Below are 15,437 nucleotides of genomic sequence, written 5' to 3' on the forward strand. Positions count from 1 at the left end.
AAATAAATGTAATAATAATAATAGAGTAAAATAATGGAAATTTAATAATAACAGTAATAATAGAATAAAATAATAAATGTAATAACAATAGAGTAAAATAATAAATGTAATAAAAATAAAAACAGAGTAAAAAAATTAACCTTGACCTGCATATAAGCCGAGGGGAGCCTTTTCAGCCTAAAAAAGGCTGAAAAACTCAGTTTATACTCGAGTATATATGGTAGTTTTCCTTTCAATCATTGTGCTTCAATTTTTTTGCACTCAGTGTTCAAATCCAGAGGGCTCCACTATTTTGTCTTCTTGTAATGCTTAGAACTATCCAATGAAGTATTAACTCCATATTGTGGGTGGTGGTGCAAGTGGGTGGACTAAATGGGAGGCCAATGCTCTGCTTTAGTTCACTTAGTGAGTTCAATGCAGAGGCAAGATTTGAATCAAGGAGTTCAACAGATCCACATCCATCTCTTAAACTTTCTGCAATACAATAATTACCTCATAAGTGTTGTTAGAAGTAGTACTTGTTCCTTTGACTCCATGGGTGGCCATGACCGCTCGCAGGTTGTCCCCCTCTACCAGCAATTTATACTTCTCTTTCCCACTCTGCTCATCAATATGAATGACTGCACGAGCCACTTCTGGGATACCTTGTACAACCACCTTTATGTATGAAAAGAAATAAAAGGAGGGTGAAAATAGTGGAAACTATGATAAACGTTGAGTGAGGTGCAATGGAATGATTACTAGCAGGAAATGCATATATACAGAACCCTTCCTTATTTCTTCTGAAAGAAACCTTGTAAATTTCTCCTTGAAATAGCCTATCAAATTTATATTTCAATATAGTGCATGTCAGAGTTATTCTTTGTCATTTCTTTTTTTGGTTGGGGAGGAATGTCAATCCACTGGATTTTCACAGAGATCTGGCTATAGTAAATCCACTTCAAAGCTCCTCTTCTGGGTTTGGCCCCTTCCTCCTTTCTTTCCTTGCCTTTCCCTTCCTCAGTGTGTCATATTCAAATATCTTCACTCCTATATCCTCATCTGAATTTCCTTCAGAAATGCAGTTTTTCACACTAACATAAGAAATAATGGAAAGCTGCCACACAGTTTTTGTCAGGCGAAACATACAGAAGGCAGAGGATCCTTATTACCTTTGGTAGCTCTTCCTTCAGGGACTGCAAGACATAGTACATGGAGCTCTTGCTGTTTTCTCGAGGAGTCACACACACAACTGCTTCGCCATGGACAGCCACGTCCCCAGGCTTCACCCTCAGCTTTGAGACGCAAATAGAATACCGCACAGTCTCCGCATTAACCTGTGGCAGAACACATCATTTCAGTTTTTGCATAATTCTTTTGACACTATGTCCAGTTCCTCAGGCATGCGGTTTCCGTTCTACAAGATATCCAACATTCTAATTTAGCAAATTGCTGCAATGGATTACTTGATGACCATTACAAAGTTCCTCTACTCTACCGGCAAGGAGGGGGGGGGATGCTTCCTACTGTCCAGCAGCCCCAGATATATTCAAGGCTGAAACAATGACAGTGTGAGGAGGGGGCTCTAGATTTTACAAGGCACAATAATTATTGTTGCATTTCCCATTGTCATAGAATCATACAGTTGGAAGAGACCTCGTAGGCCATCTCGTCCAACCCCCTGCCAAGAAGCAGGAAAATTGCATTCAAAGCACACCTGACAAATGGCCATTCAGCCTCTGATTAAAAGCCTCCTAAGATGGAGACTCCACCACAGTCTGGGGCAGAGAGTTCCACTGCTGAACAGCTCTCACAGTCAGGAAGTTCTTCCTAATGTTCACATGGAATCTCCTTTCCTGTAGTCTGAAGCCATTGTTCCACACCCTAGTCTCCAGGGCAGCAGGAAATGAGCTTGCTCCCTCCTCCCTATGATTTCCCCTCATATACTTATACATGGTCATGATGTTTCCTCTCAGCTTTCTGCACATTGACTTTCTTCATATTATTAATATAACACTGACTGCTAGAATTGTCACATGTACTGCTTTTTGACTGCCCCCTCCCCATAAAAATAAGTATAGGTAATCAAGGAGCTACAGGCCATGCTGGAACTTCATTCTGCTCCATCTGGTACTTCAGTCTCTTAACTAAAGATATCAGAAGATGCTAAAAATTGCAAACGCTTGCATGGTACACTTATGCAGGATAAGAGACTGGTTGAAATACTTCTTCTATTATGTTTACATGTTTATATTTAGCCAGATTGGCCAAGGTTGCCTGAGGGTTATTAGGAGAACTAAAAGCAAGACACTAGTATACTGAACTAAACTTTATGCAATATGGGTGAATAAATAAATGTATATAAAATATGCCACATACATACAGACACATCTTAGTCTAAATGGTACAAAACGAAAACCACACTGCCTTATGCTGTATAATACAGGCAGTTCCCATGCTATATGCAAGATAAGTTCTATATGTTCATCCTTACATTCAATTTGTATGTAAGTTGGAATGGGTACATTTTTCAAGTGTAACTCAAACATTTTTTTTTAGTTTTAGATAGCATGGGAAAGGGTTAATTCCTCTTTAACGTTTGTTTTGCTGTCATTGTCTCCATGACAACTCAACCCTTTAAAAACCCAATTGTCACAAGGACAGAAAGTGAGGTGAAATCTTCTGAACAGGGACACAGACAGCTCCCTCACCCCCAAACCATGGCCTGCTGGGCAAAAAGAAGCTTATTGGCTGCCCCTTGAGGAGCTAAGACTCTCTTTGCTTGGGGCTACAAGATGAAGGAGGACTGCCACTTCCCATGGACTGTCCAGAAATTCACTTTCCTTTCCTCCCCAGCCAAGGTTCTGGTAAAGGGTGAGGGAAGCTGACAACAGGCTCCACTGCTTTTTGCTTCCAGCTACAGCTGTGAAGGAAGGAAGACAGAAAGTGGCCACAAGCCCCCTTGCTCTTCCTCCCCATTCATGGCTGGTGGCAAGGCATGAAGGAGCCGGTTGCCAGCCTTCCTTGCCCTTTGAGAGCCGTATATACACTTTAGCCTTGGGTGAGAAGGAAAGGTAAGGGAGCACTGTCACTCATCGGGGCTGCCCGCCCTCTGTTTATATCTACGAGTTGCTCATAAGTCAAATATTTGTAACTTGGAGACTGCCTGTGTAAAATAGTTTCTTGATTATGATTCAATACAAATCCTCTCCCCACAGTAAAATCTAACTCCATTCTGCCTATCTCTCTCTCAATCATTTAGATCAGAAAAGTACAAAGGAAAGGTAAGCCACAACAGAACATAATGTAAAAAAATCAATAAAAACTTGAAAAATTGAACTCAGAAACCAAGACAGTTTATTACACAGAACCCACATGGAACAAAACTCAGAAAATTTATCCAAATACAAGATCTTTCCAGATATTAAAATATGCACACTCACTTCCAGCCTCAGCAATCTAATTCGTTCTAAAGAAAGCTTGACCAGAATAAAGCAGTCATCAGGAAGAAAAACTTCTTCAATATATTCTGAAATCTGTGAGTAAAAGAGAGAGAGAGAGAGAGAGAGAGAGAGAGAGAAAACATTACAACAACAAAACAGAAGAGATTGAACATATTGAATGTTAAGCAATAAGAAGGTATAGCTTACCTCTCCTAGTAATGTCTTCTCTATCCTTCCTTTAACCAACCGGGCAAAATCTGGATCGTGATCTATGTCAAGGTGTGCTGTGATAATTGGTGTACTGTACATAAGCAACAACAACAATATTTATTATGGTCCATAGACCCATCCATAGACCCATCAGTAAAACCAACAGGCATTATAAATTCTCCCATCTCAGAAGAAATCCATTATACAAGATACATCTACATGGTTTCAAGTAATACCCCTATCGCAGGTTAGTTGCCTTCTCAGCTTTGTTGCCACTGTGAAGAATTTTGCCACTGTGAGAGTCACCCTGTGGCACTTCTCCTCTAAATGATATCTAACAATCCTCTGCGAGGGATGGCTGGTCATGAGGGACAGGATTGGATATAAAAGTTGGCAACGTTGCATTGTGTAATAGCGGCACTGCAATAAAAGGTGTCCTATTGTTTCTGTTTCATTTCCTTCACAGGGGCATAGTCTTTGGGAGTAAGGAATTCCAGACAGCCTGCCTCTTAGTAGCTCTGAGGGAAATACATTTAATCACACCTTTGTAAAGAGTCTGAAATATTTAGTCACTATAAGGCTTTTTAGGTATTTCCATGTCTTAAATGGCTCCTTGTATGGTAAGTTTAGGACTCTGGGGGAGAATGGTGAATTTCAATGGGCTCTAAACTCTCTCAGGGCACTGTCCCGCAACCTCTGCTTCAAGGACTCTTGCATCATTTTGAATCCTAAAAGGAGTAGAAGGGATGTGGATAGTCCAATTGAGGCCGCTTTTTGTTCAATCTTCCATGCCCAAAGGGGTTTGGAGGCTTCATAATGGAGGTGATGTAGTAAACCTGTTCCCAAATTGAATATTATCCTTAACCATAGGGATTCATTTTCAGAGTACAGGCCCTAGTACTCAATGGGCATTTATCCATTTCTAGAATCAGGACTACATTTGGTACACAAGAAGGCACATTCTTCTAAACCTGGCTTGCACTCTACCTAGGTTAATAATCAAGCTTTAATACCATATGGCTGTATCAAAGAGGAGTTTAGAGGCTGTTTTGGCATTAAATATTTTTTGTGCGGAGGGGACGTATTGTCCTCCTTTGGTGTAATACAGTGGTTCTCAACCTGTAGGTCTCCAGGTGTTTTGGCCTTCAACTGCTGATAAACTGGCTGGGATTTCTGGGAGTTGTAGGCCAAAACACTTGGGGACCCCCAGGTTGAGAACCACTGGTGTAATAGAATCTTATTAAAACTGCTTGATACGTCTTTGCCTTTTGAATAACTATTTCAGAGTGCTGTCTCCAGGATAAGGTGTGGTGGAAGGTAAGGCCCAAATACTGGAAGTTTCTAACCTGCTCTAGAGAAAATTTTGCTATACATAAGCAGTAGAAACATGAATGAAAAAAAAACCTTACTGGCTTATTATGAATTGTACAATTATATGGTTATTCATTTTCTAATGGGACCATTAGTAAAATCCAAAACCAAACAATTAATATTTCTAATCAACAGTCCTAAAATACCTAACCCAGGCAACATCAGGTACATAAGTTAGTTGAACAACAAAGCTGGTAAGAAAATCTAGCTACATTACCTGATTGCTTTGGAAGCATTGATGATTTCTTTGATCCTTGGTACCCCCAGAGTAATGTTCATTGAAGCAACACCAGCAAAATGGAATGTTTTCAGTGTCATTTGTGTACCAGGCTCACCAATACTCTGGGCACACAGAGCACCCACTGCTGAGCCAGGCTCCATCTGTGCCCTAGGATGTAAAATCAAGGAAACTGTGGTATTTATTTATTTCACATCTACCATAAGTTGACTTGGAAAGATCATGGCTCAATGATAATAGCTCTCTAACAATCAAGACATGCATACACATTCCTCCTTGCTAAAAAAAAAAACAAAAAAAACAAAAAAACCAAAAAAAACCCCAAATGGTTCAAAATTGGCATTATCAAGTCATTATTAGTCTGATGCTATTAACAAACCTTGTTTGTCTGTATAAATTAATTTTCTTTATAGATTTTCAACTCTTTCATAATCTCACCTATATTTTAAACTACTTTGAATAATGTCATTTCTAACTCTGAAGGAGCTGGGGATGGTGATGGCCAACAGGGAGCTCTTGCGTGGGCTGGTCCATGAGGTCATGAAGAGTCGGAAACAACTGAATGAATGAAAAACGTACTGAATGGTTCTTCTCATCCACACTACTGCTTCTTTTCTATTAAAATAGCATATCAGTGCTTCCGATAAACTTCTCTATACTGAAATGCTTTCAAAGGCTGCCAAGACTTGGTGAAATCTTTCCTCCCATAATAAAAATAAGTCAACTATTTGACAGAAAGTGGCAACAATACAGAGAAAGGAAAAGCTATAAGCCTCATCACACAGAAAGATAAATGTGTCTTTTTATTATATTTACTTGGGTTAATTTCATTGGTGAGTTTCAGTCGATCCTCCTGTCAAAAGCACTAGCCCAGCCCCACAATATAAATACCAAAATGAACATAATACTCATCAACCCTGTTTCTTCTTGTATAGAGGTTAAGTGAGCTTAGCTAAGGAGGTCAGCAACAAACTTTTTTTTTTTTAAAAAAAAGTATTAACCACCAGCACAAAACAGGGCAAAGCAAGGGCTGTAAGATGCACAGAGTCATAGTGACAATATGTTTACCAAAAGACCTTATGCAACTATGAAAGCACTGGATCAGAGGACAGCTGTCATCCTCACTTAAATCCCAGTGAAACCATCCTACAGCATAGTATGGACCTTGTAAAAGCAAATCAACTCACACAGCAGCAACAGCCTCAAGACTCGTACCCTGCTCTTTCACTGTTTTTTCAAAAAAGGCCTTGCATTCCAAAAACAATGTCAGACTAAGGAAAGTGCTGTTGAGAAATAAAAGTGTCTTCCTTTCAGACTACGCTTAATGGACCAGCGAGGGAGGTCAACCTAAATAACCATCCCACAAGAGCACTGGGGAATTAAACTGGCTTTTGCAAAAGTACTGGAATGCAGATTTTACATACAATTTAAAATCACATCAATCCAGTGTTCCAAAGTACTATTACTACTCATCCTTGTAGAGCAGTGGTTCTCAACCTTTTTTTGACCAGGGACCATTTTGACCAGAGATCACTCTCCAACATTAATATCAAAAGGGTTACAAATTGGTTTTTGGTCAATTTTAGATTCAGTTTGGTTATTTGGGGGTGCTGATTCAGAAAGTTGCATTGGATAGACCACATCAGCTCTAGTTTCTGATACAGAACATACACTATCCAGTAGTTGCCATCTGCTCACCCACAGAAAACCATATTTAATAAGCCTCGGTACGATAAGAGCGTTTTGTGAGACCAGTCACTCTTGTTGAAACAGTATAGTAAGGGTGAAGCCGTGGACCATATTTTAGTTCTTGCGGACCACTGGTGGTCCATGGATCACAGGTGGGGAACCACTGCTGTAGGGGATGCTAATGCTGAGAATTAACAATAATAATATTTTTACAAGAAGGCATCATTTCTAAGAGGAAACAAGGTTTTTTTTTTACTTATGATTTCACTGAGTAACAGATATGGTACAATCATTTCTGAACTATTTCATGGCCTTGAAGCATGGATAGTGGTTATTTGTGCAGTTTGAGCTTTCATTTCATTTTCTCAGGGTGCTCAAACTGGGGAAAGTAGTCTGCCCTCAAAACATGGACCATGCACAATTTAGTTTCAGGAAGAAGTCTGAATCATATGGTGCAAAACATGCCACTTTCCACTTCTGACACATCTATATATATTTTTGTAAGCCTTTCATGATGCAACTTCTTTTTTCTATCTTTATGCTATAATGATCTAAATGATGGTACATGAACTTTACAAAGTGGGCAGTATCCTGAAAACCATTTTAAAAAAGAAATGAAAATAACAGTTCATTAAAACAGTTCATTAATTTGAAATTAAAAAAATGTGTGTGATAGTGTTTAATTATAAAAAGCTAATAATTATTAGCTTTTATAATTAAATGCTCTCATGCATATATTTTTTAAAAAAATTCAAATTCTTTCCTTTCCTTTTTGTCCATTCACTGATCTAAGTTCTTCCAGGTTTATCATTAAAGCCATACATGGTTTGGGTCCTGCCTCTCCTGATGGCTCGAGGCGGGGTACAACAAAGTCAAAACATGAACATAAAATACAAACAATAACACTGATAAAATACACCAAAATAAAATACATACACCAAACACAGATACACATTTAATATATAGTAGAAATAGAATTTACAGGCAGTCCTTTAATCACAAACATCCAACTTACAAACAACTCATAGTTAAGAACAGAAATGATACAACAGAAAGTGAGTAAAATTCACTCCTATTTCACTTTGTATCATGTGTTTTAATACATGTATATTATTGTATGTATTTTAAGTTGATGTGTTTTGACTGTGCTGTAACCTGCCTCAAGCCATGAGGAAAGTCAGGTAACAAATAAAATTGATTATTATTTTTGCTGTTGTTACTACTACTACTACTACTACTACTACAATGCAGTAGAACCGTTGGTTATAAAAAGCCAAAGCCGTCAACTTCATGTTACTCTAATACATTGAAAAATATTACATACAAATCATTTCCTTAGAAGTTACATTCTCTTAAACGTGTCATTCAAGAGTTTATTATCACACTGAGATTCAGAATGATTATTAACAGGAAATCTTAGCTGGTTAAATTTAATCACAGATTATAGCAGCCAAAATGTTTCTTACCACAGGGATAAAATATGTATCAATATTTGCAAGCTTTCAAATTTTTAGGAAACAAGTGGTAAATGAATAATAAAGAAAATGAATACACCAGAAAGCAAACAAAAATACAATGCTATTGTTTTGAGTGTGATAAAAATACATATCCATGTCAATTTTTCTTTTTACCTGAACTGTCACAATACTGTAACACATATTTTGGGTAAGTACAGGATAAAGCAAATTTCAACTTGAGGTGTTTATCTTACCTCAGAAAAACAACCTCTTACCAAGATATATTCAGAGTGGGTTATCAGAATAAATCAAAAACTTCATACCTCATATATTTCTCTCTACAGGTTTCCAGAAACTTCTCTAGCTGAGTGGGAGTAATCCGGTCCAACTGGTATAAGACATAGGGCTAGTGGAATTTTAAAAACACTATTAGGACTTTTTCCAATGATTAGCTGATTTTGTATTCACTATGTACTCTTCTAAACAGCACTGATAATGAGTCAGACTGGGAATTTAGCTACATTCTGTATTTCTAGGTACCATGAACACAACTGCATCAAACTACAGTCAGGTTCAGACGCTGTGATTTCTCACTATATGTACAATGTCTTTTAAAAAAATAATTGTACTAGAAAGCCTTCACTTTTAGTTCCTTTTTCTACATCTCCAAAATTTGAATGATGAAGGACTTCGTTTTAATGCACATTATAGTTAGGGCATAAAAAGAAAAAGAAAAGAATGGAGAGAATGGCTAAAACCTCTGGCTTTTAAAAGAAGGTTTTTAAGATCAATTCAGGAGATGCTGTGGTTTTTAACTTCGAATATGTTTGAATGGTATTTAACTGGGAATGTTTTAATACTGTTTATATTTAATTCTGTTTTAATATTGGCATATTCTTGCCCAGATTACCTGTCCGAATGTATCTCCTCCTATGAACTATCTAGGAGCTTAAGATCATCTGAGGAAGCCCTGCTCTTGATCCTGCCTGCCTCGCAAGTGCGATTGGCAGAGACGAAGGACAGGGCCTTCTCAGTGGTGGCCCCCCGGTATGGAACTCCCCCCCCCCAGGGATATTAGATCGAGTCCCTCCCTCTTGACTTTCTGAAAAAACGTAAAGACCTGGCTCTTTGAGCAAGCTTTTGAGAATGCAGCAGAATAGATAACACAGAACTATAAATGATGAACATGGAATGGCCAGACAATGTTACTGGATAACGTTACTGGATAACGTTTGTAACAAGATGACACAGATGATTAGATGCTTTAGCAATTTTTATTTATGTTTTATATTGTAATGTTGATTGTTTTTAATGGCACTTTTATGAATGCCAATCTGTAACCCACCTTGAGTTGCCATATGGCTGAGAAAGGCGGACTAGAATTATCGTAAATAAATAAATATTGGTATATTTTAAATTATATGCTAATGTTTTTATGTTAGGATGCTTTGAGTCTCCTTTGGGAGAAATAAGCAGGATATAAATAAATATACTTCTACTACTACTACTACTACTACTACTAATAATAATAATAAAGGCAGCTGTGCTCACTTCTCCTGTATTCAAGTAGCGAATTGCTGAATGTGTCAAGCTGCCACTGTTCCACATTAAGTACAATATTTCATGGTTAGTCAAATCAGATCTACTGATATCTTAAAACATTCAGCTCAACATTTTTCACATTTCAAAAAAGGAAACATCCACATCATGTTCAATTTCAAAACCAATCTGCTCCAAAATTAAGTGTTGGATGGTTTGTTGCAGACTGGATAAATGTAATGTGCAGCAGGAGAAGAAAACCATTTGAGCTTCATGAAATGGAAGGCACTCGAAATGAATGTCAGCATGAGAGACACTATCACAGGTAAAATAAAAGGAAGTCCCTATTTTCAATACAGTGTATTGAATTGAGTGTTAGAATATAATTTTAGAGACCAGGGTTTGTGTCCCCACTCACCCATGAAAACCCATAGGATGGCCTTAGTTAAGTCACATTCTCTTGGCCTCAGATGAAGGCAAAGGCAACTCCCCCATGAACAAATCCTAATCCCTGTGATAGGTTTGTCTTAGGATCACCATAAATTGGAAACAACTGGAAGCAACAACAACAACAACAACAACAACAACAACAGTCCTATTTTCATTTCTTGCAAGATAAGCAACGACTGCAGAACTTCTGTCATAGCTTACCTCTGTTGTGCCGTTGTCATTAATGCCATATTTATCCCTGGTTTTCTTGATCTTTTCAGACATATTTTTGATGAATTTTTTAATTTCCTGAAACAAATAACATATATTTTAAGGTTTTGTTTTTAAATTTACACAAGCTATATTATTTTATACATATATTATGTTCAAACTTTTAACCTGTCCTGGAGGAAGGAAAATGGATGAGTTTGTGTTTTTTAAGGACAGGTGGAGGGGGGGGGGGGATTGTAGCATGGATTAAGGAGTACATTTTATACTAGAAACACTTGTGAAGTGGTTTGAGGGGGAACTGGATGCACTCAAGCAACAGGGTTTTAAAACAATAAGTTAGTATTTTCTAAACCTATGAAAAATAACATCTGTAATCTTACAATCCAAAATGCATTTATTAGAAAATAAGCTCCAACTAAACATAGTAGGATTTTGAAGTAACCATGCAAAAACCACATTGCATTTTTTTTGTAAATTGAAATGTCCCAACATTATGAAAAGTAATAATATTTCAAGCAGGGGCTGAGGGGGAGAAAAGACTCAAGCAGTTAGGTGTTAGATTTAGGCTGAAGAAAAACATTTCATTATTGATTATAAGTTAATTTTCACACAACACATTGCTAGCATGGGAAAACATTATTCTCTCTGTTGCAGGGGGTGGGGTGTAAACATAAAATTCAAAGCTGAACATTTACAGAATTATATTGGTGTCATAGTTATCTTAGGTCCATGACTATGTTTTCCAGAATTATACTTAATTTTTGCTTGATAGTTAAGCAACCCCCCTCCTCCCATGGCACAGCAGGTTAAACTACTGAGCTGCTGACCTTGCTGACCAAAAGGTCAGCGGTTTGAATCCACGGAATGGGGTGAGCTCCTGCTGTTAGCCCAGTTTTTGCCAACCTAGCAGTTTGAAAGCATGCAAATGCAAGATCAATAGGTAGCAGTTTGGCGGGAAGTAACGGTGCTCTGGGCAGTCATGCTGGCCACATAACCTTGGAGGTGTCTATGGAAAATGCCAGCTCTTCGGCTTAGAAATGGAGATGAGCACCATCCCCCAGGGTAGGACACGACTAGACATCATGTTAAGGGGAAACCTCTACCTTTACCTTCAGTTAAGCAGTACAGACACCTGACTACTGCACAAATTACATTTTGCCAGAGTGGGATGCCCTTTGGGCTTAAGGCTGCCTTTTCAGCTCACTAAACAGAAGCTTATTTCGCACAAAGGCTTTCATCTCCCCATCTTGCAGGTAGGAAGGAAAAGAGAAACAACAAATAATGGTTTGTACAATCTTGGTTTGTACAATCTTGTGATGACAGATTTACTGCCATGGAATAAATGATTTTATTTTTGAAGTAGTTTGCAAAGCCAAGAATGCTTGGGTTTCTGAACAATCCTGTGGGTTGTCTGTGGGTCCATTTTAAGCCAAAAAGAGAATCAGGTAATAAATTAAAAATTATTACCATTATTACCATTATTACCATTATTATTATTATTATTATTATTATTATTATTATTATTACTATTATTACAAGAGGAATGTGAAAACATTTCTGTAGTTCAACGTAAGAGATATCTGTGGATAGACTTCCTAGGCCTGCCAAGGTCATCATATCCACAGGAGATGATGGCTAGATTATTTTTCAGGACCTAAAACTCTGTGTCACAGATATTTATTAAACTTTTTGAAGAATAAAATGATTCAAATATTTCTGGAAAAAACATGGCGACATCTTTGATTACTCTCATGTCCACCAGGCATTGGATGGCCATGAGAAGCCTTCAATGGTTTTGCAGATTTCTTGGGGATTCAATGTTAGATAGAATCGGGACATTAAGGTCACAGTTTTTGGAGGACATCCACATTTCTTAATGGTCTTGCATAAGTAGACACGGAGTTGAAGAAATCAAAACCATGAAAGCACTTAAGCTTTCTTTTGGAATCTAGCACCTGGGGTGCTACAAAGAATTTAGAACTAGAAAATGTCATTATGGCAAACCTATCCTGATTTCTCAAGTCCACAGTTTATGTGACAAGGTACTTGTCACCCAGTTAAAGCACAGCCAATAAAAACCTATAATAATGTGGGAGACCAGGAAGCACATTCTCATATTTTTTTTGACTCGAGGAGATTGGTTTTCCTGCAGGGAAATGTGTAGTGTATCCACAAAGAACAAAAGAAGAATAACTAAAACAAGCAATGATTATGAAAGGTCGAACTAACAGCCACACAAATAGTCTCAATTGGGCTTGAAAGCCAACACTAGCCTGGGAAACTGAAGATCTTTTCCTCTTTTTGTGAAGTCAGAAGCTGGTTCTGTTTTCTGACCAGAAAAAATGCCATTTCAGACACTGGGAGAGAATCTGATAATGGCACGGAACAAGTAATCACCGCAATATGGAAAAAAGGCGCTCACTGTGCAAACAGAGTGCCCAAATCAACAACTGGGTAAACCATCAATCTAAATGTATATATTGTGTGCACATGCACAAAAACCCACATACATGCTACAATTACCTCATTATATCTTGCATAACCTGTTTCAGTTAATGCCTTTAAAAGCAAACAAAAAAAACACCAATGCAAAACATATTTTGCTATTGAAACACATAAAACTGTTCATATACAAAAATGAATAATATGGCCTGTGTCTTACATTTAGTCCCTGAAGCAAGCCTCTACTACTGCACCCTTACTAGCAACAAGCTAGTTGCATTAGTCCAAAAAAATCAATGACTGTGGGCTTTAGCAGACTTTGCTGCTCTTTAAAGAAATGATTTATGAACCTTATCACTTTCAAACTGGCTGTCATGTGCAATTCTTCAGAAGCCAATGCACTGGAAAAAAAGCCAAGTCTACATATTTAAACCCTAAATCTGTTGAGCCACTGTGGTGAAAATAAAGCAAAACAACTGGAAAATTGGCTTTCTCTGCTGGTAATACGTTTCTTTTAATTAAGAAGTAATTATTATGAGGAAAAAAAATCTAAGCAAAGACGTCACCTGTAAGAAGCTGTCCTGGCAGCAAAGGAATTCATTCTTCTTCATGATGGACTCAGCTGTTAACATCAATTCATTTTTGCTAAGTGCAGGCTCACTTCGGCTTGGATACACCGCCTTAAGCAACAAAGCAGCACAAAGATAAATTACAAGGATCTTTTACATTCAGTTCCTTCAGAACAGTCAATGTCCTTTCAAAATGGTTATAGTTGATGTTACATTTACAAACACTAGAACTAAAGGCAAAAAGCTAATACTGACACAGATCTTTCAAGTCTTACAGTATTTTTGAAACCTCTTTCAGGAAGCAAATGCTAAACTGAATCTTGAATTACCATATATACTTGAGTATAAGCCGAGTGTTTTAGCCCCCTCAGCTTATACTTGAGTAAAAGTTATTTATTATTTTTCTCTATTTATTATTATTATTATTATTATTACATTTATTTTCTCTATTTATTATTGTTATTGTTATTATTATTTTACTCTTTTATTATTATTATTACATTTTATTATTTTATTATTATTACATTTATTATTTTTCTCTATTCTTATTCTTCTTATTATTTTAATCTATTTATTATTATTACATTTACTATTTTATTATAACATTTATTATTTTACTCTAGTTATTACTATTACATTTATTATTGTACTTTAATGTTATTATTACATTATTTTATTCTATTATTACATTCATTATTTTACTCTAGTTATTACTATTACATTTATTATTTTATTCTATTATTATTATTAAATTTACATTATTTTACTCTATTATTATTATTTTATTACATTTATTATTTAATTGTATTATTATTATTACATGTATTATTCTACTGAAAATATTATTATTACATTTATTGTTGTACTCTATTTATCATTATTATTACATTCATTATTTTACTCTATTATTATTTTTATTACATTTATTATTGTACTCTATTATTATTGGAAGGATACGTAATCACATTTACATTGAAGAAGGTTAGAATAATGGTTTAATCAGAGTTGGACAATCTTATCTTAAATTACAGTTTTATGTAAATATTCAAAAACATTTAATCTATGGATGCCTCAATTAATGTAATTTTATTGGTATCTATTTTTATTTTGACATTTACCAGTCATTGCTGCATTTCCTACCCTCGACTTATACTCGAGTCAATGCGTTTCCCTAGTTTTTGTGGTAAAATTAGGTGTCTCGGCTTATATTTCAGTTGGCTTATACTTGAGTATAAATGGTATTATGGAAACTATAATTAAACTCCAAGATTAAGATTGTCTTCAAGCTTCTTGTAGTACGCTGATGTTTATTTATGGAGACATCCTATATACTTACTCTAATGTTGTCCAGGACACGTTTGAATTCCAGAGGTTCATCTTTTCCTTCCATGGCTGCGGGATCTAAACCATCCCCACCATAAATGAATTGTATAATGTCCCCAGTAGAACTCCTGACAGTCAAGTCATATTGTGAGCAAAGGTCTTCAAGTGACTTCACCAGTCGTCTCTGAGAAAAAAAGATGCACAAAGTACTCTTAAGGACATATATATCACAGCTCACAAAAACTTCATACCTAGAGAATTGTAATATCTTAATGAGAGTCAATGCATGTTTGGAAATGACATCATGCATTTGATCTGAAGTGGAACAAAATTAATAGAACCAGTCCCATTATCCTGTAGCATAGTTTACAAACCATTACTGCTTAATAAAAATCTTCCCCCAAGTGCAATACCCTCTAGAAGGAATAGGGAAGGAATACTTTTTCCACTTTCTCCTCCCTCTCAAGTGATTGTGTTCAACTTGTATTCCCCCTTTCTCCTTATAATGAGACACAAT

General features: G+C 36.6%; 1 protein-coding gene across 2 annotated transcripts in view; it reads right to left on the bottom strand.

The window, feature by feature from the left end:
* The window catches only part of POLR3A (RNA polymerase III subunit A), a 46,304-nt gene that overhangs the window by 3,781 nt on the left and 27,086 nt on the right, over positions 1 to 15,437 (bottom strand). Inside the window, exons 20-29 of one of the 2 annotated variants that reach the window (XM_067466964.1) lie at positions 14,934 to 15,104; positions 13,595 to 13,708; positions 13,110 to 13,145; positions 10,578 to 10,664; positions 8,711 to 8,793; positions 5,221 to 5,391; positions 3,630 to 3,723; positions 3,423 to 3,515; positions 1,152 to 1,316; positions 493 to 657 (exon numbers count right to left, since the gene is read on the bottom strand). In XM_067466964.1, the coding sequence (XP_067323065.1) occupies positions 493 to 657; positions 1,152 to 1,316; positions 3,423 to 3,515; positions 3,630 to 3,723; positions 5,221 to 5,391; positions 8,711 to 8,793; positions 10,578 to 10,664; positions 13,110 to 13,145; positions 13,595 to 13,708; positions 14,934 to 15,104 (1,179 nt within the window). The remainder of the gene's footprint in view (positions 1 to 492; positions 658 to 1,151; positions 1,317 to 3,422; positions 3,516 to 3,629; positions 3,724 to 5,220; positions 5,392 to 8,710; positions 8,794 to 10,577; positions 10,665 to 13,109; positions 13,146 to 13,594; positions 13,709 to 14,933; positions 15,105 to 15,437) is intronic. The other variant, XM_060769075.2, reaches the window with a different exon arrangement.

Source organism: Anolis sagrei, chromosome 3 (genome assembly GCF_037176765.1).
Source record: "Anolis sagrei isolate rAnoSag1 chromosome 3, rAnoSag1.mat, whole genome shotgun sequence".
NCBI classification, from domain to species: Eukaryota; Metazoa; Chordata; class Lepidosauria; order Squamata; family Dactyloidae; genus Anolis; species Anolis sagrei.